General features: G+C 41.9%; 1 protein-coding gene across 1 annotated transcript in view; it reads left to right on the top strand.

The window, feature by feature from the left end:
• Positions 1 to 446: 446 nt before the first annotated feature.
• The window catches only part of SLC28A2 (solute carrier family 28 member 2), a 41,005-nt gene continuing 18,136 nt past the window's right edge, over positions 447 to 23,315 (top strand). The window contains exons 1-14 of the mRNA XM_058665286.1: positions 447 to 536; positions 665 to 753; positions 7,924 to 8,015; positions 15,491 to 15,674; positions 16,993 to 17,134; positions 17,777 to 17,890; positions 18,211 to 18,288; positions 18,673 to 18,753; positions 19,174 to 19,254; positions 20,475 to 20,600; positions 20,682 to 20,812; positions 21,202 to 21,370; positions 21,593 to 21,790; positions 22,401 to 22,482. Coding sequence (XP_058521269.1) covers positions 447 to 536; positions 665 to 753; positions 7,924 to 8,015; positions 15,491 to 15,674; positions 16,993 to 17,134; positions 17,777 to 17,890; positions 18,211 to 18,288; positions 18,673 to 18,753; positions 19,174 to 19,254; positions 20,475 to 20,600; positions 20,682 to 20,812; positions 21,202 to 21,370; positions 21,593 to 21,790; positions 22,401 to 22,482 — 1,657 coding nt within the window. The remainder of the gene's footprint in view (positions 537 to 664; positions 754 to 7,923; positions 8,016 to 15,490; positions 15,675 to 16,992; positions 17,135 to 17,776; positions 17,891 to 18,210; positions 18,289 to 18,672; positions 18,754 to 19,173; positions 19,255 to 20,474; positions 20,601 to 20,681; positions 20,813 to 21,201; positions 21,371 to 21,592; positions 21,791 to 22,400; positions 22,483 to 23,315) is intronic.

Here is a 23,315-nt window from a genome sequence, read left to right as displayed (position 1 = left end):
CCTGTTCACCTTTGTTGTTTTCTAGCAATATTTTGGAATCTGAGATTTTTGTTGCCTTCTTCTTCTGTTTCTTTTCTACTTAGCTAAACTTACTGAGGCCACGCCCAGCCCAAAGTAGATACCTATAAATTTTCCGCTGAGCGACCAAATAGACTCTTGATCCATTCAAATCCCCGTGATTTTTCTCTTCTTTCTCACTTCCTTAGTGCCTTCCTTAGCTATTCACAATAGGAAACAGATTCTATATCTCATTATTTATCAAGTTAAAATGATGCATCCAATCAACCTCAACTCTCAGTTCTTAAAGAAATCAACTAACCTAGCATTTCTGTTTTTGTGATTCTGTAGGTAACTGGTCCTAAATATTCTTTTCTACCTTACAAGACAGAATGATCAACTTTTCAACCTTTATCCTGAATTTGTTTTTCAGTTGAGGAGAAGAGAAGATGGTGGAGGAACAGAAAGCTAGTGGAGGAAAGTCCTGTGCTCTCTCCTCAGCAGAGAATGGAATAGAGAATCCAGGGCTGGAGCTCATGGTAATTTTCCAGTTTCCACACAGTGCTATGGGCTGCCATGTGACCTCCTGTAGGGTCTTTGGCTGCTGTCAGTCTCCACAGCCTCTGGCAGGACTCTAGGAATGACCCCACTCGTAATGTGCTTCCAGGAAGAAGAAGTAAATCCTGAGAGAACCAGGAGGCTTGAATTGCAAGGACAGAGTTTCGGGGATGATCGGAGGCCTGCTACTCACCATAGGTACGGGTGTCCCGGAATCCATTTCAGTGAGGAGTGAGGAGGGGTAAGAGGAGGTTAAATCTACTCCACTGTCAGAGAGCTTGTGGTGCTGTCATGGAGATGACTCACCACCACCCCATGTTATTACATGCACACACACACACACACACACACACACACACACACACATATTTTGAGTCATTACTACGCAAGCATGAGCTATAAAAAGGCTTATCAGTGTTGGTTGGACTAATAAAATAGTAGCAACAATGACAATAATGGCTAACATTTATTATGTACCAAGTGTTATAGGGAGAACTTCACGTAATTCTTTAAAGACTTATTTTTTTTTTATTGGAAAGTCAGATACACAGAGAGGTGGAGAGACAGAAAGAAAGATCTTCTGTCGGTTGATTCACGCCCTAAGTGGCTGCAATGGCCAAAGATATGCTAATCCGAAGCCAGGAGCCAGAAGCCTCTTCTGGGTCTCCTATGTGGGTGCAGGGTCCCAAGGCTTTGGGTCGTGCTTGGCTGCTTTCCCAGGGCACAAGCAGGGAGCTGGATGGGAAGCAGGACCAGCGGGATTAGAACTGGTGCCCATATGGGAGCCTGGTGCATGCAAGGCGAGAATTTTAGCTACTAGGCTACCATGCTGGGCCCGATTTATGTAATTTTCACAACAGATGGATTTTTTTTCCCCACTTTAATTCTTTGGATTTTTAATTTTAACATTAACATCCATCACATAAATAACAGCTAAGTACAAACTTAACATCAAAGTTTCTATACTGTTACATCTTGTTTAGCATTAACAGTCATAAATTGATGAAGTTTTTTGGGGGAAGAAAATTAAGTCACAATTTAAACTTTACAGTATATGGTGATTAAGCATGGTTTTACAGCACTTTGCATTTTAACAACTGAAGAATACAAAAGTTTTAGGCAGGTGAGCAGGGAAATACCCAACAACCCAGTGAGTTAGGAAGAATTTACCTCTACATCCTACCTAGTAAAGTCCAGGAGAAGCAAACAGGGAGCCTGACCAGTAAGTACAGGCTGAGTGATTATAGGCTAGTTGGCCTTTTCCCTGGCTGTTCCAGACTTTCTGTATCTATATCTACGCCTCTGTCTATCTGAAAAGCCAGATGGGAAGCCTAATCAATAAGGTACAAGCTGTGTGATTATCAACTAGCTGACCTTTATTAGTATCTGTCTATCTGAACTAATTTTGGGGCTCACAAGCAATCCTGATGGTCGGTGTACGAGAGGCCTGGGAGCCAAGGCTAGAACTAGACAAGGACGAGAGAAAACTCTCCTGAGTCCAAAAGGAGATTTACAACCCTTTTATCTCTGAGCACCACCTGGGGCTCCTGGCTGTAGTTCACTGTCACCAGACCCTATGAAAGGGTTTGGGGCTGCTACCTTCCCATGTGGGAAATCCAATAGGAAATGACTGACCTCAGAGTTCTCAGCCTCCGAGGGCATTCATATTCCTTGCGATCTCCTAGGCAGTCGGGATACAGTTCAGTAATTTTATTTAAAATGAGAAAATTGAGGCTTAGAAATTAAGCTACCTGGCCCATTGTGTGTTTGTGTTTGTGTGTGTGTGTCTACACACACATATATACACACACACATACAGAAAACTGTAAATTTTTCATACATGCATAGTATCTCTTACTTTCCATATTCATTAGTAATGTTTACTGTGAAGTCAGACTGCTTGGAACGCTCTCTGAACTCTACTCAATAGTGTGCTGTTCAAACTTTGTTTTTTCCAGGAATGTTGGTTGATAGTTTTGCTCACCTTAGTAACTAAGACCAGGCATTGAGAATCTCTCTCTGTAAACAATAAGATAGTAAGTATTTTAGACTTTGTTAACCAGGGTGTCTAGATACATATGATGCTAAACAAAGGGACATAGCTATGTTCCAATACAATTATATTTATAAAAATAATATGAGATGGATATGGTCCAGAGACCACAGGTTGATAATCCTTGGTCTGAATGAAAACAAGCTTGGATTTGTAGCACTTAGCTATAGTTTAAATACTCTCAACATGGCTATTTTCACATTACCAAAGGGATGGCACTGAACAAGGAGTTGGTGCAAAATAGCACATTGTTATGTAAGATTTTCACTATGAACATATGGCAGATATAAGTAACCAGAAGAGCTTGGGGAATAGAAAAATATGGGAAAATAATTAGGAGGTGGTAAATTTTAAGTATTTCTTACTGTTGCTCTTAATGTAACTTAATTGTAAGTTTATGTAATTTAATTTTAAATGGAATGCACAATTTCTGAAAATTTAACAATCAACTATCTTAAGCCAGTGCAAGTGATTTTCCTGGTGCCAGTGACTACCAGTTACAAGATATTGAGAAAATTATTTATCCTCTTTGAATGTCACTTTCAACCCTGTAAAACAAGGGTAATACTGATAATTAGAAGAAAGTTTTTTTTTTAAGAGTAACTTTTATTTATTTAGAAGGCATAGACACAGAGACAAAGAAAGATCTTCTATCCAGTGTTTTACTGCCAAAAGTCTGTAAAAGCTGTGGCTGAGCCAGCCTTTAGCCAGGAACCCAGAACTCAGTCTGAATCTCCCACATAAATGAAGCCAAGTACTTGAGCCATCACCTATTTCTTCCCCAGAGTGTAACATTAGTGGGAAGCTGGAATTGGAAGTGGAGTGAGGACTTGAAATTAGGTCCTCTGGTATGGGATGTAGGTGTCAAAGTGGTATCTCCATGTTGTGCCAAATGCCCACGCTCTAAAAGGCTCTTGGTATTTTTTTAAGTTGCTGTTGGCACCTTACACTGCTATGATGTGTAACTGTGTCCAGTTCATCAAATCTTATCAACTTTACATTTTCTTGTAATGAAAAATGTTAACTACTATGAATAGAAAATCATCCCTTAAATTACAATTTGCATTTAAAAAATTCTAGTGATATGACACATTTATGGGATTTTTATTAACCTCTTCATCTTCACATTCTAATACTGAACAATTTCTGTGTCCCCTTTGGGGAGGCATAATGTCTTCCTTATTGTTGTTTCTTTTATCTCTGTGCATCTGTGAAAACTCTTGTTTTTTTTTTTTCCTCTGATGGTTTTTATCTTTAAATTATGCCTCTGTGTTTTGGAAGAGTGACCACTTCTTCAGTGGGAGTTCAGAAGTGTACTCAGGGCGAGGTCAAGGTACTTTGGCCATTGCACGTGTGGGGTGACAGTCCAAAGTGACACTCAGGTTGGGTGTGGCAGTTGTTTCTCGACAGGGTTGAGGGGGGGAGGAAGTGATCACAACTGTTAGTATAAACACCACCTCACTTCCTCTTTCACGATCATCAATGCCCATGATTGGCCCACCATTACTACAACCCTCACCCACACGAGCACACAAATTTCACAGAGGATCTTTGTGGTGCTCATGTGAGCATAATCATGCTGTAATACACTATGGGCAAACAGGGCTCTCTTAGTCACTGGCATCAGCCACATTGACTGTCCAGACATTCAGCTACACATCATGCCCTATTGTGCACTCACAGAATTCCCACGTTCTTTGTGCTCAGAACTCTCTTTTTCATTAGCAACTGAGGGTCTACTGAGCACTTTGAGCCTGCACCACTCACAGAGAGCAGCAGTGTTCCTGACACCAGCTACCTATGAGTGCTCTGCATTGGAAATGTATTGTCCTGCCTTGTGCCAAGCTAGAAGACCAAAGTCCAAGGAGAATGCAGATCTGTCCCTCTTTTAGAATTCTCTAGTCACACACATGTGCAGAAGCTGGCAAGGACTACAGCTTCCATCTACAATCATTGACTTGTAGGTGGCTTTATAAGCCAAATGGTTTGGTCAGCCCAGTGGTTTGTGGCAAAGGGGGATGAAGGAGGCTCTTCTTCCACCATGATTTGTGACTCCTTAGCTCCTGCCCTGCCTGAGTTGGGCAATATGTCCATAAATTTCTCCGTCAAAATGTGAAAAACTGCCGTGTCCTCCCCTGACTTCAAATGGCATGGATTCCTTCCTGGTCTGGGTGCCCAGGTTAGAGATAGGGGAAATAGATGTGACCTGCCCCCTCCTCACTCTAGCAGCAATCCCAGGGGGAAGTTAGTGCTGGCCGCTCGATTCTATGTCAGAAAATATCACCAGCGACCCTGGCTGAGATGGCCTGCACACCCCACCTTATTCAGCAAGTTGCAGTCTCCTCAAGCAACACAAGGAAGGAACCACAGGTGGTGTTTCTGCTGGCCACTGCATAACTTCTGTGTTCATGTATCTCCATGGTGTGTCTCTGCTATCTACAGTGTGTCCCCTGCAGCTTTCTCTCAAACTTTCCCCCTGAAATGTACTTCCTCCACTTCTCCACCAGCTTCCGTTGGTCAAAATCTGCAAACTCCATTCCCTATTTAGCCATCTTGTCAATGTATGTGGCTTCTTTTGTTTGACATATTTGGAAGATCTTACTGCAGTAAGTACACACTTCACTGCTTAGTATTTCATAGTAAGAATCCAACAGTTTACTTGTTCATATCGCTGTGACTATGAGTAATTTCTACTTTTTGCTATTATGAGTAGCGCTGGTATGAACATTTGGGCACATATTTTTTAATAAACATTAGTACTTAAGCTAATATGCCTTTGAAAGACTTACTTTATTTAGTCAAAAACTGGAATTACAGAGAGAGAAAAGGAGAGTCAGAGAGGGAGAGATCTTCCATCTATTGGAAGGCCAAAGCCAGCTAGAACTTCATCTGGATCTTCCATGTGGGTAGCATAGGTACAAGCATTTGAGGCACCTTTTGCTACTTTCCCAAGCCCATTTTATCAGAGATGTGGATTGGAACTGGAGCATACAGGCCTCAAGCCCATTCCCATTTGGGATGTGAGATTGTAGGTAGTAGCTTCACCTGCTGCATGACACTGCTGGTCCCAAGCCTGTATGTCTTAAAATGGAATTGCTACTTCATAAAATTTGTTGAGTTTATATAGCTTTCACAGAAAACATAATTGTACAAAATTGTACTCCCCTGGCTGTGTCATAAGAATCTGACAATTTTCATTTTTTCTGTTGTATTTATCTGTATAGTATTTTCATTTCGTAATTTTGTTTTGTGTTTTAATCATGACTAAGGAACCTGATTGTTTTTTCCAATAATTTTGCAGCCAGTGAATATTCTCTTGTGAAGTGCTACTTAAATCTTTAATTGGCAGCATTTTTCTGAGTGTATATGTATGGTACTACATTTTACCAATAATGAAATAAAGTAGATTTTAAATGTTCTTACAATAAAATGGAACTATATGTGGTAATGCATATAATTAGCTTAATTTAGCCATTCTACAAGGTATACTATATATTTCAAAACTTCAGGTTGTACACCATAAATACATATTTGCTAATTTAAAAAATACAAAGTTGTTGCCCTATATATTTTTAGTTCCACTGTTAATATTTTTCTTTTTGCTTCCTAGGCATCTATCACGAATTCATAGGCAATTAATTTTTGTGAATTTATTATATCTGTCCATTTGCCTATTCATTTATTCAGCAGACACTAATTGAACATCTGTGCATACTGATCAGGTATTTACCTACCTAAAAGAATAATACACAATATATGCCAGGTACTCAACTGGGCACCATGAGTACTAAAATCAAAAGAGAAATAAAGTTTGCTTGATATGCCTACAATCTAAGACAGGTAAACAGGAAAATGATAACATGATGCCATGTGGTAAGAGATGGAACTGTGATATAAATGCCATAAGACCAGAGGAAATGAACAATTGACTTACTATTCAGAAAGCCATCACCTAGGTGGTGATAGTGAGTTAGCTCTTGGAGAATGAGTAAGAATTTATCAGCTAGAGAAAGCTAATAGAGCATTTAAGATAGGGAGCTGTAAAAGAATGTTACTTTGGGGGCCCAGCATGTAGCCTAGTAGCTAAAGTCCTCACCTTGCATGCACTGGATCCCATATTGGCACTGGTTCATGCCCCATCTGCTCCACTTCCCATCTAGCTCTCTGCTTGTAGTCTGGGAAAACAGTTGAGGATGGCCCAAAGCCTTTGGATCCTGCACCCATGTGGAAGACCCAGAGGAAGCTCCTGGCCCCTGGCTTCAGATCGGATCAGCTCCATCCCTTGTGGCCACTTGGGGAGTGAACCAGCAGATGGAAGATCTTTCTATCTTCCTCTCCTCTCTGAGAATCCAACTTTCCAATAAAAATAAATAAATCTTTTAAAAACTGCTACTTTGTTCTTTTTCTTCCCTTCCCTGTCTTTCCCATACTGAATATCCTCCTCTTCTTCCCTGTTCTCTGCCTTCTCCTGTCTCTTATTGAAATGGAAGAAAGAAAGAAAAAGAGAGGGAGACAGATATGATCCACCTGCTAGTTCCCTCCCTGAAATGCCAGTAACAGGGTTGAGCCAAGTCAAAACCATAAGCTCCATCAGGGTCTCCGTGGGTGGCAGGGACCTAAGTAATTGAGCCATCACTTGATGCTCCTTAACAGGTGCACCAAAATCCTGTTCCTGGAAGGTTCTCCTGTGTCCTGGAAGGTCAAGACTGACTTTTTCTTTCTCTTACACTTTCTGAATGGACCCATTTTTCTAAAGCAATTTAGCAAAACAAAAGCACATTAGGGAGGGGTCTTTCTGTGGTTAGAATTTGAACAAATTTGGTGGTGGTGAGTGAGGGATGTTTATTTTTAAAAGTACTGAGCCTGAGTACACCTGAGGAAGGGAAAGCCAGAGAAAGTGAAGAGGGAGGCAGGTGGTGGGAGAAGAAAGAAGTGGGAAAGGAGTCAATCCTTAATATGACCAATGTTCACTTCTATAGTAAGTATTAACCAAGGTCACTTTAGTGTAGGGTCATTCTGATTTACTGTCCTTTAGCAAAATTTTTTTTTTTTTTAATTATTTATTATTTAACTTCAGTAATTACATTGTATTATGTGACACAGTTACATAGATACTTGGGTTCTCCCCACCCCCTTTAGCAAAATTTGATTTGTCCTTTGGGGCATTGCCTGGATACTACTTAACTGCCTCTGGCTGATTAATTATTTTGTTGATTAAAAGAGAATATTGGCTTCAGCCAAGTAATCTATGTTCCTAGAATTAATACAAATGGGATGGAGTAATTGTTGTGTCTTAACTTTTGTGTCCTTATCAGGAGTTATCTACAGCATTTCACCAAGGCAAGAACTTTCTGCCAAAGACATGCAACCTTGTTCAAGAAGATCCTGTTGGGCCTGTTGTGTCTGGGTGAGATACTGACAAGTCATGGGGATAAGAAAGACAATCATTTTAGGATTGTTGCTCTGTTGCTGAGTGGGAGCAGGCTGAAGGATCCTGTGAGCACCTGATGTGGGAGGGGGAGGAGTGGGAGTGAGACTCTGACCCCCCTAATGGTGAGCGCTAGGCTTGGCACTGCTCCTGGAGTGCCACAATGAAGCTGGGTCTTTGGCAGAGGGGACAGCGTGACTGAGTGTGTGGACTCCAGGACCTGGCAGATTCACCTGGTGACTCCATCCCCGAGTCTTTGGGCTGAGCAGTCCTGGGAGACCAGCAGAAGGAGGCTCTTCTGACCTCAGTGCCTTAGCAGAAGCCTCCCACAGAAGTCAGCTGGGGTGGACAGAAAGAGGAAAAGCCTCAACCTCTGCCCCTCTCCACAGGGGAAGATACCAGGCTACCTAAGGCAGAGGACAAAGGCAGCCATGCAGCAGCCTGCATACCTGCCCTGCCTTGTCCAGCCACCTTCAGCACTCCACCTGCTATTGAGCCTCTGAGGCCCTGCTAGGGGATGTGGCCAGGCTTTGTAACTGTCTCCTGCAGAAGGCCCTGACCAAGTCAGGAAGACAGCCAGCAAGGCTGCCAGGGACTTTCTACCCATTTGTGCCATTACCCACTAGCCCTGGCTATCCCATTCTCCTGGGAACCGGGGAAGCTGCTCTCTGGGGGAGAAGACATGTGAGTTCCCATGACCAAGTTGATTTTGGGCCATAATGGGCGCTGCTAGGATCAGCACAATGTGATCTCAGCAGCTTCCTTCATCTCACATTGACTCTAGGGTTCTAGACAAGGTCAAGGCATTGCATCGGCCATCTGCTCTAAACTTGCAAGGGCGGAGAGAAGGAGAGGGAGAAAGAGGAACAGAGAAAGAGAAATCTTTTGTATGCTGTTTCACTAAATAGCCGCTTCTATAGCCATAGCTGGGCTCGTCTGAAGCTAAGAGTTTTTCTGTCTCCCACATGGCTGCGGTGGCCCAGGTAGTTGAGCCATTCTCTGCTGCATTCCCAGGGCATAAGCAGAGAGCTGGATGGAAGTGGAGCATCGCATGGAATCTCCCTCAAATAATAGATAGATAGATAGATAGATAGATAGATAGATAAACTTTAGAATTGAAAGCAAAATCTCACACAAACTTTACCCAGGGAAGATCAATATTTTAAGAAAGACTTGCTGCTTTTAACATAGAAAGAAAATGATTATATTTTCAAAATTTATTTTTATGTTATCTGAAAAAGAGATAGAGAGTTCTTGTGTGCTGGTTCACTTTCCAGATGCTTGCAATGACCATGATTAGGCCAATGTCAAAGCCAGGAGCCTGGAATTCTGTCCAAGTCTCCCATATGAGGGCAGGGACCCAGGTACTTGACCATCTTCTGTTGCCTTCCACAGTATACACCTTAGCAAGAAGCTGGATAAGAAATGGAGGAAGCAGGACTCATATCAGGCATGTGGATATGAGATACCAGAGTTCTATGTGGTAATCTAACTGCTGTGCCAAATGCATGCTTCTAGATTTTGCTTTGTTAGAAGTTATTTACTTGGGAGGCAGAAAGACAGGTGGGAAGAGGGAAGAGCCCCCTCTTCCAGTGGTTCACTCCCATACAGAGAGCTCCTGTCTGTTGGTTTACACCCAAGTGCACAGAATAGCTAGGGCTTGGCCAGGTAGAAGCTGAGAACTGGGAACTCCGTCCTGGTCTCCCACATGGGAGACAGGAGTTTGGTCACTTGAGTCATCACTGCTGCTCTCTGGGGTCTGCACTGGCAGGAATCTGGAGTCAGGGGCTGGAGCAGGAATGTGGGGAGTCTTGATTTCCTTGAACCAGCTTTATGTTAAGAATTTATCCCATTGATAGGTCTCTGAGTTGGTTGCTGTGGCTTGGGTTGGTTACTGTGATACGGGTTGGTTACTGTAACCTGAGGTGGTTGGTGTGGCCTGGGTTAGTCACTGTGATATGGACTGGTTACTGTGGTCCAGACTGGTTACTGTGACTTGGGTTGTCTACTATGGTCTGGGTTTCTTGCTGTGATCTGAGTTATTTGCTGTTCATTCCCCTAAATGATTGAAATTCTGGAGCTGAGCCAAGTCAAAACCATGAGCCTAAGACTCCATCCTGATCTCTCATACAGTTGGCAGGGACTCAAGTTCTTGGGTGGTCTTCTGCTGCTCTCCCTGATACATTAGCAGGGAACTTGGTAATGGAGCACTTGGAACTCAATTTGGCACTCATGATGATGCAGGTATTGAATGCCATTGCTTCACATGCTGCACCTCAATATCATTCCCAAGGGTTTGTTTCCCACAGACCTCTTTGTTCCTGAGCTGTGGGCTAAAGCCCCAGATTCATTCCATCAGCCAGGGCCACTAAGCACACGCCCCATCCCAATGAGCAGATTTTCAGTTACCATCAGCAATTGCTGTGACAAGTCTCTGATTAACCACGGGCTAGATCAAGGAAGCAGCATGCGGCAGCTGGGTCAGGGTTCTGCAAACAGAGTGGGGAGGACCTGGCTAAACAGGACTTGGGTTCCCCCAGGCTGGGTTTTGAGCTAGACTGGCCAAGCATATCCACCAGGATGCCTGCTGCTCTGGGAACTGGGCTGAGCTGCAGGTTCTGCAGTGGATTTCCTCCATTTTTGTAAAAGCTGGATGGTTCTCAGCATGTCCTGAGACTTGACCCAAGGTCTCTTGCAAAGTGTTTCTGCATTAGTGGCAGCTGGGGTCAGGGAAGAGAGCACAACCCCCTACCTCATTTCCTCCACTCCTGCAAAGCCTTGGGGTGCCCTTGCCTAGCTGCTGGGGATTTTGTATAGGGAGCCTCAAACACACAGAATTCTTTCCTGCTCTGGACAAGATGATGTAAGGTTGGCTAGCATTCGCCTGGTAATTGTTTTACATTCTTGGGGTTCAGGTGTTCTGCAGCTCTGTTGGGAATGCGTACGTAGGGTCTCTGGGTAAACCTGCAGGTGCCTCAGTGCCTCTGGCCCTACTCTCCTTAGTCCTTTTGCCTGGTCTGTAGGCCCTCACTGTGTCTACTGCCTGCTCGCCATCTGTGGCTCACGCACAATGTGGGCTGATGCCACTCCCATACAGTGTCTCCCTGCCTTGCTGTCCACCCTTACTGCAGCCAGGTGCTGCATGTTTCAGTTCCCAAGAATGCTGGCAGCTCCTCTTTCTCTCTCCACCTCCCTCCTTCTCAGCTCTCCACTCCTCTTTCATTCTAATGTCAGGCTATTTCTGACATGTTTAGTGGACTCCTTCATTTGTACTTTTGCTTTCTTCAATTGCAGTTTTCTGTTCAGCCAAGTATAACCCCAAAATGTTGCTTGGAAAATTCTAGATGTAAATAATTTTACATGTAAAAAAAAAGGGAATGTTCCTTGTGTTAAGATGATGGCCATGTGGAAAGCACTTTTACTCACACATTCATCTAAAGAATTATTTGATGTATCAGTATGTGTTGGTGAATCATAATTAATTGAGTTGTGCCTGTTGGAACAAGCAAAATATAAGAGTAAACTATCAAAACTATATTACTTATATTTAAGATATTTCAAAAAAAAAAGATATTTCTGAGAATACAGGTTTATCTCTTTTTCTCTTTTTTAGTGTCTTGATTATGGCCATAATTTCTTATATCTTTATGAAAGAAGCCTATATTACTGATTGCCTATTTGTTGGTTTATTAACAATATGAATGATATAAACCATTTTTAAAAGACAGCACATTTTTATTCAAAAATACATTCCCAAATATGTATGGAGTTTTTGGTGTCAATGCTAGAGACAGCCAGGATGATAAGAACAAAAATAACATTATGAGGGGTGTCAGAGAGCAATGGGCTTGTACTTCTTAGTGGCAGGCTTGCTACCATGGTCTTGCTCAAGAGGAAAGGTTAAAATGACTGGAAACAGAATCAAGATGGCAGAACAGGATAAGGACACATTTAAATGGATGGAGAAACATTAACCAGTATGAAGCAGAGAGGGCACATTCCAAGAAATAGGAAAGGACAGAACTATAGCAGAGGGGTACCTGGAGACTGACAGACACAGGAAAGCAGTGAAAACAATGGTGTGGTGATGCAGTTACTGATACCACAGTGGCATTCAGAGAACAGCAATCTGAACTCCACCAGCAGCGGGAACTCCACCAGCAACAAGGTGGGAAGGGACTTTGACTGGGAGCTTGGGAGGTGAACCCAGACAAAGAACTGTTTGATCTGCTGGTCTGTTTGATCTGACAAGGAGCAGAGTCAGTGTGGCAAAGCCCAGATGGGCATTGTGGGAACAAGGTGGATTTCACAAACCAGTCTGCACCCCAGAGTCAAATCGGGTGCCATTTTGTTTAAGGAGAAAAAGGCAAAGGAAAGGACTGAGCATACGCTGAGCTTGGAGTGAACTCATTTCTGACTCAGCGAACTGCAACAGCATGGCATCCTACAGGTTCCACCCCAGACAGGTCCAGGTAGCCCTCAGACTGACGGTCAGTGGATCAGCAACTCTAGTAGTGGCATGTCAGGAGCCATTTTGTACACTGTGGCAAAAGTTTTAGGACTTTAGGGACAACAGTGAGCTGCGCATGTGCTGAGCTCGAGAGAACTCACTGAGCTCAGTGCATTGCACTGGTCTGACAGGAAAATAATACTGACTATGGCATCGTACGGGTCAAAATAGGTCCGTGTGGCCCTCACGCCTAACGGCCAACAGGTTCTGGCAAGATCAGCACCAACAACAACATAGATATATAGGACACCTGGAGTCTCCCTAATCCTGGGACCTGCTCCAATAGGAAGTAGGAGAAAGGTTGTACAGACAATGGTGCAGCCTTAACACAGTATCACAGGAGGTGCAGACTGGTGAGCCAGGAGCTGGGGCTATGAAGACCATGGTGGAAATCTAACATAAGAACCCAGACCTGGAACTTGCTGGAGGGAGAGGTACAATTGGCTGCAAGCAAAGAGGTGTGTGCCAACTGCAATAAGTAAAATTGAACTGTAGACCTGTGGGTGGCACAGCTTAGAAACCTGTGCCAAGGAGAAGATTCTGCTAACCAGAAGTACAATGACCAAGAGCAAAAGAAGAGACAAAGGCAAAATGAATATTATGGAAGACTCCACTGCAAAGGAGAAAAACTCTATGCCAAGCTCAGAGTTAACTGAGGGAGATATCGAGAAAATGGGAGATACAGAATTCAAAACACTTGTTAAAAAGCTTCTTATCAACAATAAGAAGCATATAAAGTAGGCTTTCAAGGAATTTAAGGAATATGTCACACTGGAAATGAATCAAATAAAAGCTGATACATTAGAAATGAAGAATACAGTGGAACAAATTAAAAGTATAGTGGAGAGTCTCCAAAACAGAATGAAGCAAGCAGAAGAAAGAATCTCAGAATTAGATGATATTTCCTGTCACCAGCGGGAAACAAACAAAAAGCTGGAAGCAGAGCTGGATCAGGCCAAAAAAAGTATTCAAGAATTGAAAGACATAATTAAGAGGCCTAATAGAAGAGTTATGGGAGTCCCAGAAGGTGCAGAAAGAGGAATTAGGATTAAAGGTGTATTCAATGAAATGATAAGGGAAAATTTCCCAAATCTGGAGAAAGAATTGGGAAACAACATCCAGGAGGGTCACAGAACTCCAACCAGGGTTGATCAAAAGTGCGCTTCACCACAACACATGATCATCAAGCTCTCTTCAATTGAACTTAAGGAAAAGATTCTTAAATGTGCACGTGAAAAAATCAATTGACATATAAAGGAATGCCAATTAAACTCACAGGAGACCTCTCACAGGAAACTGTATATGCCAGAAGAGAATGGAGCAACATATTCCAGATTCTAAAAGAAAAAAATTGTCAGCTCGGGATAAGATATCCAGCAAAGCATTCTTTTGTCTTTGAAAATGAAATAAAATTCTTCCACAGTAAAGAAAAAAGAATTTGCCTCTTCCAAACCTGCCCTACAAAGGATACTCAAAGATGTCCTCTTGTCAGAGAAGAGGAATAGCGTCCACCAAAACCAAAGGCAAATGTGAACATCTCAGTAAAATAGCAACAGAAGACTAAACCAACGAACAACCCATTGCTAAAATGACAAGACCAAAGTACCACCCATACATATTAACCCTGAATGCAAAGGACTCACAGATCACACAGTAACATCATTTTCTTCAAGAAGGTTCTTGATTTTCTTTTTCATTTCTTCAGCTACATGTTAGTCATTCAGTAGCATGTTATTTAACTTCATGGTATTGTTAATTTCTTTTTTCTTTCTGTTGTTGATTTTATTTTGTGTCTTTTCATTTAAGGGGATGTATAGTAGCTGTGTAATGGAGACTGTCATATCTAGTAACATGTTATTTAACTTCATGGCATTGTAAAGTTCTGTTTTTCTTCCTGTTGTTGATTTTATATTGTGGCATTTTCATTTAAGGGGATGTGTAGTAACTGTGTAATGGAGACTAACATATCCAGATGTGAGGATACAATGCAGTATGCATCTCTACTTCCAGACTAAAGATAGACTCCCAATGAAGGTGTTTACTATATGAGAATAGGATGATAGATTCTCTGCCATTGTCCATGCCTTCAATAATGGATATATGACTCTGTATGAAGAACTATATTTTAGTAAAGATATAGGGGAACTCGGGGGATAAGGAGTTGGGGAGGGGATAAGGGAAATCCCAGGAGCCTATGGAACTGTATCATAAAATGATAATAATAATAATAACAAATAAGAGTTTTTAAAAAATTTAAAAAGAAAGAGGAAAGGGAAAAAAGTGACTGGAAACAAGGTTTCAAGAGAGGGGTGGGAGTTGTGGTGCAGTGGGTTAAGCTGCTGCTTGGAATGTCCATGTCCCATACTGGAGTGCCTGAGATGGAGTCTGGCTTCTATTTCTGACCCAGTTCACTCCTTATGAGCATGGGAAGCAGCAGATGACGACACAAGTACTTGGGTTCCTACTGCTCATGTTGGAGACCCAGATGGAATTCCTGGATCCCATGTTTGGCCTAGCCTGGCCTCAACTATTCTGGGCATTTGGGGGAATAAACAAATGGATGGAACCTATCTATCTATATCTATCTATCTATCTATCTATCTATCTATCTATTAATTATTCTTTCTAATAAATGAATATAATTTTAAAATATGTTTCAAGAAGAGATTAATGACTATTGAAGAGTCTGTGGTAGATGCTGATACCAAGGCAATTTATCAGGAAAAAGCAAACACACGAGGCTTTAAACTAAATTGGCTTTTCCTTGGGAATTCTCAGGAAGAGTTGGACATCCACCCTGGCCACAACAGCACAGCCCAGGGAGACAGCAAGGGTGTCTTGGGAGGGATTTTCTTGCTTTCAGCCCTGGGCGTTCAGGACTGGAGGTTTTGTGGTTTCTTGGAAGCTCTGCCCTGCTTATCGTTCCCCTGACTTTGTCTTACAGCGTATGCTGCCTACTTCCTGGCTGCTTGCATTTTGGATTTCCAGAGGGCACTGGCCTTGTTTGTCATCACCTGCTTGGTGATCCTGGTTCTGCTTCACCACTTTCTTAAAAAGTTCATGGGTAAAAAATTAACAAGAAGTCCGAAGCTCTTTAAAAACTCCCGCCTGAGACGCTGGATAAAATGGTAAGACTCATGATATTCTTGGCCCCATGATGGGTCCCAAGCCCCAGTCTGCCCGGTTTTCCCTCTTTTGATATTTCCTGAGTGATCTCTTAGGCCCATATCTATACTTTCTAAAACCAAAATGTAGATGGCAAACAACACAGACCTTTGAGTGCTAGACGTCAGTCCAAATTCTTATAACCTTAGTCTTCAGCACTATGAGAGGGCAAAGAGTTCAGATTCAGAGAAGAGTTAAAGTGTGTGCCTGAAAGAAGGAACATCCCAATCCTCTTCATCTGAGCACTCTGGACAAGGAGGCTATGGCTCCAGGAAGCTGATCCTTTGTGTCTCCCTCAGTTCGTTGATCTTTTTGTTTTTTTTTTCCACTAGTCCTCCAGACTTAATGTACACTTAGTGTACACTTAATGTGTCAGTTATAACTCCTTCAGGTTAAGGAGAAAATCCACCCTAGAGTACACTAAAATGGATTCTATATCAGCCACAGCACATCTGATCACTACCTGCACACATCCATAGACCAGGACTGAGAAAGTAACTTTCAGATCCTGTAAAGTTCCTCATTTCTGCTCCTTTGCCAGTAATTACAAGGAAAAATGGGGGTTAAAGATGCTTACAACAGTGATAATTTAGAGAAGTCACTTAGATTGTTATCTAAATATGAACTGTTGACTTATGTGACACTTTCAGGGAATAGAGCTGAAAGAAAACACCAAAATTCAGGCTTAATTTGTGATGTGTTTTGCTGTTTTTATTCCTATGATATCTCAAAGGACAACATGCACATTATGTTTAATTTTCACCTGTGATCTCACCTCTGATCATTTTCTGTTGAACCTGAAGATTTCTGATACTCAGACATAATGAAGTAGTTGCAGATTGATGCCTCTGGTTCAGAAAAAGGTCACCTGTAATTGGTTTGTGCTTAAGGTTTTGCTCTTGCCCTATGAGTAGTTAGAAAGTGGGTGTAAATACATGGAAGACCAATGACTACTTTTCCTCCTTCTATTTTTAATATTTTGACCATCCCATAGCATGATCTTTAAGAATAAATCTTCATATCAGATCTTGCTGATAAATAAATTCAAGGAAAGTGAAGTTACATGATTTGTGTCTTCAAACTGGAATATTTCATTCTGTCAGCAAAACAGCTACAGGGGGACAGACAGAAGGCAGGGAGCTACCAGTTGAATGATTCTCAAGTTATGTCTGTGTCTAATCAACAAAACTATTGACTTATGGCACCTATCCTTGGGATGAAGTTATTTTTTTGTTATTCATTCACTGAGTTGGTGACATGGCCTTGGCATTTCATCCTCAGGGTGTTCGCAGGAGCTGCCTTGATTGGTCTTATCCTGTGGCTGGCACTTGACACAGCCAAAAGGCCACAGCAACTGATTTCCTTTGCAGGAGTCTGCATGTTCATCCTCATCCTCTTTGCCTGCTCCAAACACCACAGTGCAGTGAGTGTGGGATCCTGGGGTGGGGTACAGCAACATATAGCCAAGGGCCAAGCAGTACTTACAAAGTTCATGTGTCCAAGATGAATTACAAAGGCCTAGAACCAAGTTACTAACATTTCCTGGTATTTATCATGTTGATAAATTTGTTCCTAAGGGGAATTTAAAATCTATGGTCCAGAGTCTCTAGGACACAAATTTTTAATCTATAAATTGCGATCTGTTAGTGATTTCTGATACCAATTTTGTGAATCTAGGCCAGTATTAAAGAAAGAGCAAAAGAAAACAAAGAAGGAAAGAAAGAAACTAGAATTCAATAAAGAAATCAATAAAGCTATATTGTACATAGTGGTATTAAAGATTATTTTTATGAAACTTCCATTTGCATATTATATGTATATACATATTTTAAGTTTACTTTAATTTCTAGAGAGGGTTTTGGAAACCACATGAACATATGTAGCTCCTGCCTTGTCTGTCCATACTGTCACCCCTGCTCTCTATGCAATTCAACCCTAGATTTACTGTTAACATTCTAGGTTGGTTTCACCAAGAGTGCATGTATCTTTGCTTAAAACGCCAACCAGGTGGTGGACAAGCAGGGTTTTGAATTCACAATGAAATATTTTTTTTCATTAATCCCAGGTGTCCTGGAGGACAGTGTTTTGGGGCCTGGGTCTTCAGTTTATCTTTGGAATCTTGGTCATAAGAACGGATCCTGGATTTATTGCATTTCAGTGGCTGGGAGATCAGGTCCAGGTATGGGATACTGAATCTGAGGGATGTGCTCTTTTAGAAAGCCAGACAAAGTAGATTTGAGGGACGCATAAGAGGACAGGGGCCATATTATTAATGATGGTGGTGGGAGATTTGGTTGGGAAAGCAGAAGGTAAACTGGGACACAGCCCAGAAGAGAACTGAACTGCTAAGTCAGTTAAGGGACACAGCCTTCCCACTGTTCCAGGGAGACCAACATCAGGTGCCAGACTGGCTCCTGATTATGCATAGGGCATGTTCCATTTCCCTTTGTCCTTCCTGGATTCGCCATTGTTCTTTTATTTTTGTTTTTGTTCCTATAGATTTTCCTGGCCTACACTGTTGCGGGTTCCAGTTTTGTCTTTGGGGATGCTCTAGTCAACGATGTCTTTGCTTTTCAGGTCTGTTTACTTTATGGGCAGCAGTGATGGTCAGTGGAGGGGTGTGTGAGTGAAAATGGATGGAATCTCATGTTCAAGAGATCAGCCAGCATAGATGCCAATTCAACACTAGTAAGAGGGCTTCATTCTAACACTAAAGGAAGCAGTATTCATTTTAGTCCTTTAACTGTTATAATATAAAAACTAAATAAAACACAGATGAGACAGAAAGGCTCCGAAAACATCTTGTGGATTAATTCCAATGGGATCATAGATTTGCAATACATTTTAAATTTACTCCTAAACCGGTCTGTGCAGACAATGAATGTGGAGAGCTTAACATAGTATGGTATACATAGCACAAACAGTGCAGTGTCTCATCAGCTGCTCACACTTTCATTACAGTCTTTGCCAATCATCATTTTCTTTGGATGTGTGATGTCCATTCTCTACTACCTGGGCCTCGTGCAGTGGTTGGTTCAGAAGGTGAGTCATTCTCTTGCACCATTCAGGAGATGGGCCCTTGTGACTTCCCAACAGGATGAAGATAACCCTTGCCAAGGAAAAATACTTATATGTAGAATGTAGAGGGTTAGACCCAATAGGATATGCAAATTCTTATGTGGTTGCCTGAAATCAAATAATCAAACGAGGACCCAGATAGGCTACTCAGTACAGTGGCCAGAGAAGATGGCTCAGACAATTTTTTTCAGTCTGACTTTTAATTCCCTTAGTCTAGAATTCAAGTCCTTAGTTTTGTTCAGGGCTCTGATCACTTGCTCTCTGGTCATGCCACGTTCTCTAGATCTCTGTTTCTTTTACTGTAAGCTGGAAGAAGAGGGGTTTTGCTAACATTCTTCAAGATTCCTATACATATTAACACTATGGGTCTCTGTACCATTTTAGATTGCTTGGTTTTTGCAAGTCACCATGCACACCACTGCCACAGAAACCCTGGCTGTAGCAGGAAACATCTTTGTGGGTATGGTAAGCACCAAGAGGCCACCTGGTTCCTGTTGTTTTTCCTCTCCCTCTGGGGAATTGAGAATCTGTCAGAAAACTGTTCAGAAAAGTATGTTTTCCTTCTGAAAGTTAAATAAATGAAAGCTGTTGGCCAGCCAACACCTGATGAAGAGCTCAGAATCAATGGGGACTTGGTTCATTGCTTTCATACCTATTCTGTACACACTTAGCTATTGATTCAACTTCTATGGAAAGGTCAGTAAATGTCTTGGTCTAAATCTTACAACTTTTCAGGCATTATGGAAGCATGTGCAATCTATATTTTGGTTCCTCACTGTGACTGTAAACCATAATTTCAAGGGCCTCCAAGGAGGCCATATCTTACTTTACTCCGGACTAACAGGGAGGCTCTTACCTATAATATTTACTTGGAACATTTGTTTTTATGAAGTAGGTGCTCATTTATGCTGTTGATGGATTAGTTCAACTTCAAGGACAATGATTTGTCACATTGACAGGCAGTTAGCAGTGAGGCAATTCTCTCCCAAGGCTCTTAGCTGGTTATCTACTTCTAAAATGTTCTCAGAGAACTTCTTGACACTTCTACCATAGTCCACAACATTTTGCTGAAATTGTTCATTATAAGCTTCATTTTCCCTGTTCTACTATAAGCTCTTAAAATAGGAACTTTATGTTGACAGCCCTTATTTCTAGTACAGTTCTAGGCAACTAGCTGCCACTTGCTAAATAATAAATAACAATCTTACAGCAATTCTAGGTATCATGTACATAGTCAGGCCTTCATAATTTTATAACATTTTTCACAAGCACATTTTTTATTCTTTCATAAGCACTTAGTTTAGGTAACATGTTGCAATTCATTTATTAAGTACTTTTGAAGCATCTAATCTGTACTAAGTGCATTGTTTTCTCTAAGCTAGTTTTAGACATTTCTCTTCTATAACATTTTAAAACATAAAAATGAGACAGAGACATATGAAAGCAAATGAGAGCAGTGCCAGCTGGGACTCAATTAGGAGCCAAAGGGAAGGAGACGGGTAGCAATGGAAAGGCCTAAGAGCTGAGCTTGGGGCTCACCACGTGGGGCTGTGTCTCACTGAACAGCTTACACATTGGAAGGACTCTGTCTTCTGGGTCCTACCCTGGGGGATTGTAGGTGGGGGATGGGCACTCTAGTGTGAGGTGTTATACCTCTTGGAATCTGATTGTCTTCTTCTTTATAGACAGAAGCACCTCTGCTCATTCGGCCCTACCTTCCAGACATGACCCTCTCCGAAATCCATGCCGTGATGACTTCAGGGTTTGCTACCATTTCAGGCACTGTGTTGGGATCCTTCATCTCCTTTGGGGTAGGCAGAGTCTGCTTTACCTCTCCTGTGTAAGCCCAAGCTGGGACCCATGAATGCTCATGCCTGAGTCTGGCCTTACAGATTGATGCATCCTCCTTGATTTCTGCTTCCGTGATGAGTGCCCCTGGTGCACTTGCCTTGTCAAAGCTGGTCTACCCAGAAGTTGAAGAGTCCAAGTTCAAGAGTGAGAAGGGAGTCAAACTGCCACGTGGGTGAGTCCCAGGTAGAGGCAGAGTCCAGGGTGGCCCTGTGGTGGCAGATACTTCAGATCTCCCTGAATGGAAAAGTTTGTGATTACATATTTCCTCTTGCATCTCTCTGTCTCCAGCTGATTATGTTAATTTTGCTTTCTTTCATTTAATCTACCTACTTGCCAATAGCTTCTACTAGTGCCTCCTGTCCATGGTTTCAATACAGGTTTATGGAAATTGTGTCTGAAAGTACTTCAAAGTAATTCCATTAACAGGATCACTGAGGGAATCCATCATCTCTCACATTGGCTTAGTACGCTCATACTGCACTTATAGGGACAGTGGGGTTTCTCCCAGGGCAAGAGACTCCTCTAGAGCCTATATAATTTGTCTATGCTCAATAACAACAGGAAGGAGAGCAATGTCCTGGAAGCTGCCAGCAATGGAGCCACAGATGCTATAGCCCTTGTTGCTAATGTTGCAGCCAACCTTATTGCCTTTTTGTCTGTATTGGCCTTCATCAATGCTACCCTCTCCTGGCTGGGGGAACTAGTGGATATACAAGGGCTCACTTTCCAGGTAAAAGATTATATTCTTTGAGCTGTCCCTCTGGGATGTAGTTAAACAATCCTTGAACTGTGCTTTTCCTTCTCATTTGTGTTAAGAGAGCACAGCTAAACTAAAAGAGCATGAATTTGACAAAGAGGGGGAGAGATGGACCGAGGCCTCCAGAGAAAGTTTTTGAAACCTGATCTTGGTTATTTGTTCTTTTTTTTCCTGGGATATCTCTCTGTCACTCAGGTCATTTGCTCCTATATTCTGAGGCCCATGGTTTACATGATGGGTGTAGAGTGGAAAGACAGTCCAATAGCGGCTGAGTTGGTGGGAATCAAGTTCTTCACAAATGAGTTTGTGGCCTATCAGCAACTGTCTGAGTACAAGGAAAGACGTCTCTCTGGAATGGAAGAGTGGATTGATGGCCAGAAACAGTGGATTTCTGTAAGTTACAATCCAGAAAATTATGAACAGCATGAGATCTCAGCCATGGCTATTCAAGGTTAGTCAGAAGGTACTATACAGAAGTTTGTGGCCAGACCCACAGAAGCCTTCCCAGTGTTACAGCCCCAATCGCAAAGCAGCCTCATTTCCAGGATCTCAGCTACTCTGAGGTCTGTGTGGCTTTCTGCCTTACTCTCTGACCCAACTTCTCTCTACAATGTATTTGTGGGTCTTTACAGTTGGGGTAGTCCAGGGAACATTCTAGTTTTTAATGGTTTAAGATCCCCCACTTCATTTAGAAGCTGAAATGGTTAGAAATTGATCTTCTTGTTCTCTCCCTTTTGTCTCTCAAGCTCTTCTCTTAGTCATCCTCATTTTTATGACTTCTTCTTATTCATAAGCGTCCACAAGAACATAAAGAAGTCCATGATGTTTTCTGTATATTTATTTCAACAGTAACTTCAGAGAGTAATTATTTTTGAGCATCCTTTGCATAATCTCAGGGTAATGTGGAAAAGATTGGGGCTCTAAGCACTCTGGAATTTCTGTCATGATTATAAGATTGTGCACATGGATTATTTATTTATTTATTTATTTTTATGTCCCCTAGGTGAGAGCTGAAATCATTACCACATTTTCACTCTGTGGATTTGCCAACCTTAGTTCCATAGGAATAACCCTGGGAGGCTTGAGTGAGTGAATTCATTTTCCCAGGTCCCCAATAAGCCAGCCAGATCCAACTTCTGTAGTGAGCAGTCCTGGTACTTTGGTACAAGATGAGACCAAATATAGAAGCTGCTCTGTGCTTGGTGCTCTTAGGCTACAGTCAACATGGAGCCAAGACAATCACGCCATCTGGCTATGCTTATAACCTTTACAATCTCAACTTCAGCTGATTTTCCTCCTTTGGATTAGAGACTCCGGAAGGCCAATTTTGTTTTAATTTTCCCTAAGTGGGTGGAAATATTACAATGATATTATTTCTGTTTTGGCATTGCAGGCATAGTGTAGGTACAGGTAAAAATGTTTTAAATTCTGTAGAAGGTCCTTTCTGAAATTTCTCACTAGTTATCTTCACAGAAGCAGAATTTTCACAATGAATCAAAAGACAAATAAAGTTTACAGATACATACGGCAGACAGACAGCAAGAGCAAGTAGTGTAAAGTGTTGGATTAAAAGCTGAAAGTGACCAAGTGTGGGAGAAATGAGTCTTTGAAGCAAATACAGGTAATTGAGACTGCACCAGTGACTACAGAGTGTGAGCAGTGGTTACAGGACAAATCCAGAGGTGGAATCGTCCTTGAGAGTAGGGTCAGCAAATCACTAACAAATCTCAACAGTTCAGAAGATACAAGATAGAAATGGATCTTCAGTGAAATGGAGTTTTTAAATAAATACAGATCAGTGTGTCCATCCTGAATGTCAATCACACTGGAGTAGTCATTAAACTCATCATTGAATTCAGTGCGTTGATTGAACAATTTAAATGAAAAGTGATTTCCTTTCAGTTTAATACATGTCTGC

Source organism: Ochotona princeps, chromosome 6, assembly GCF_030435755.1.
Source record: "Ochotona princeps isolate mOchPri1 chromosome 6, mOchPri1.hap1, whole genome shotgun sequence".
Classification (NCBI taxonomy): domain Eukaryota; kingdom Metazoa; phylum Chordata; class Mammalia; order Lagomorpha; family Ochotonidae; genus Ochotona; species Ochotona princeps.
This window is presented reverse-complemented; position numbering and strand designations above follow the sequence as displayed.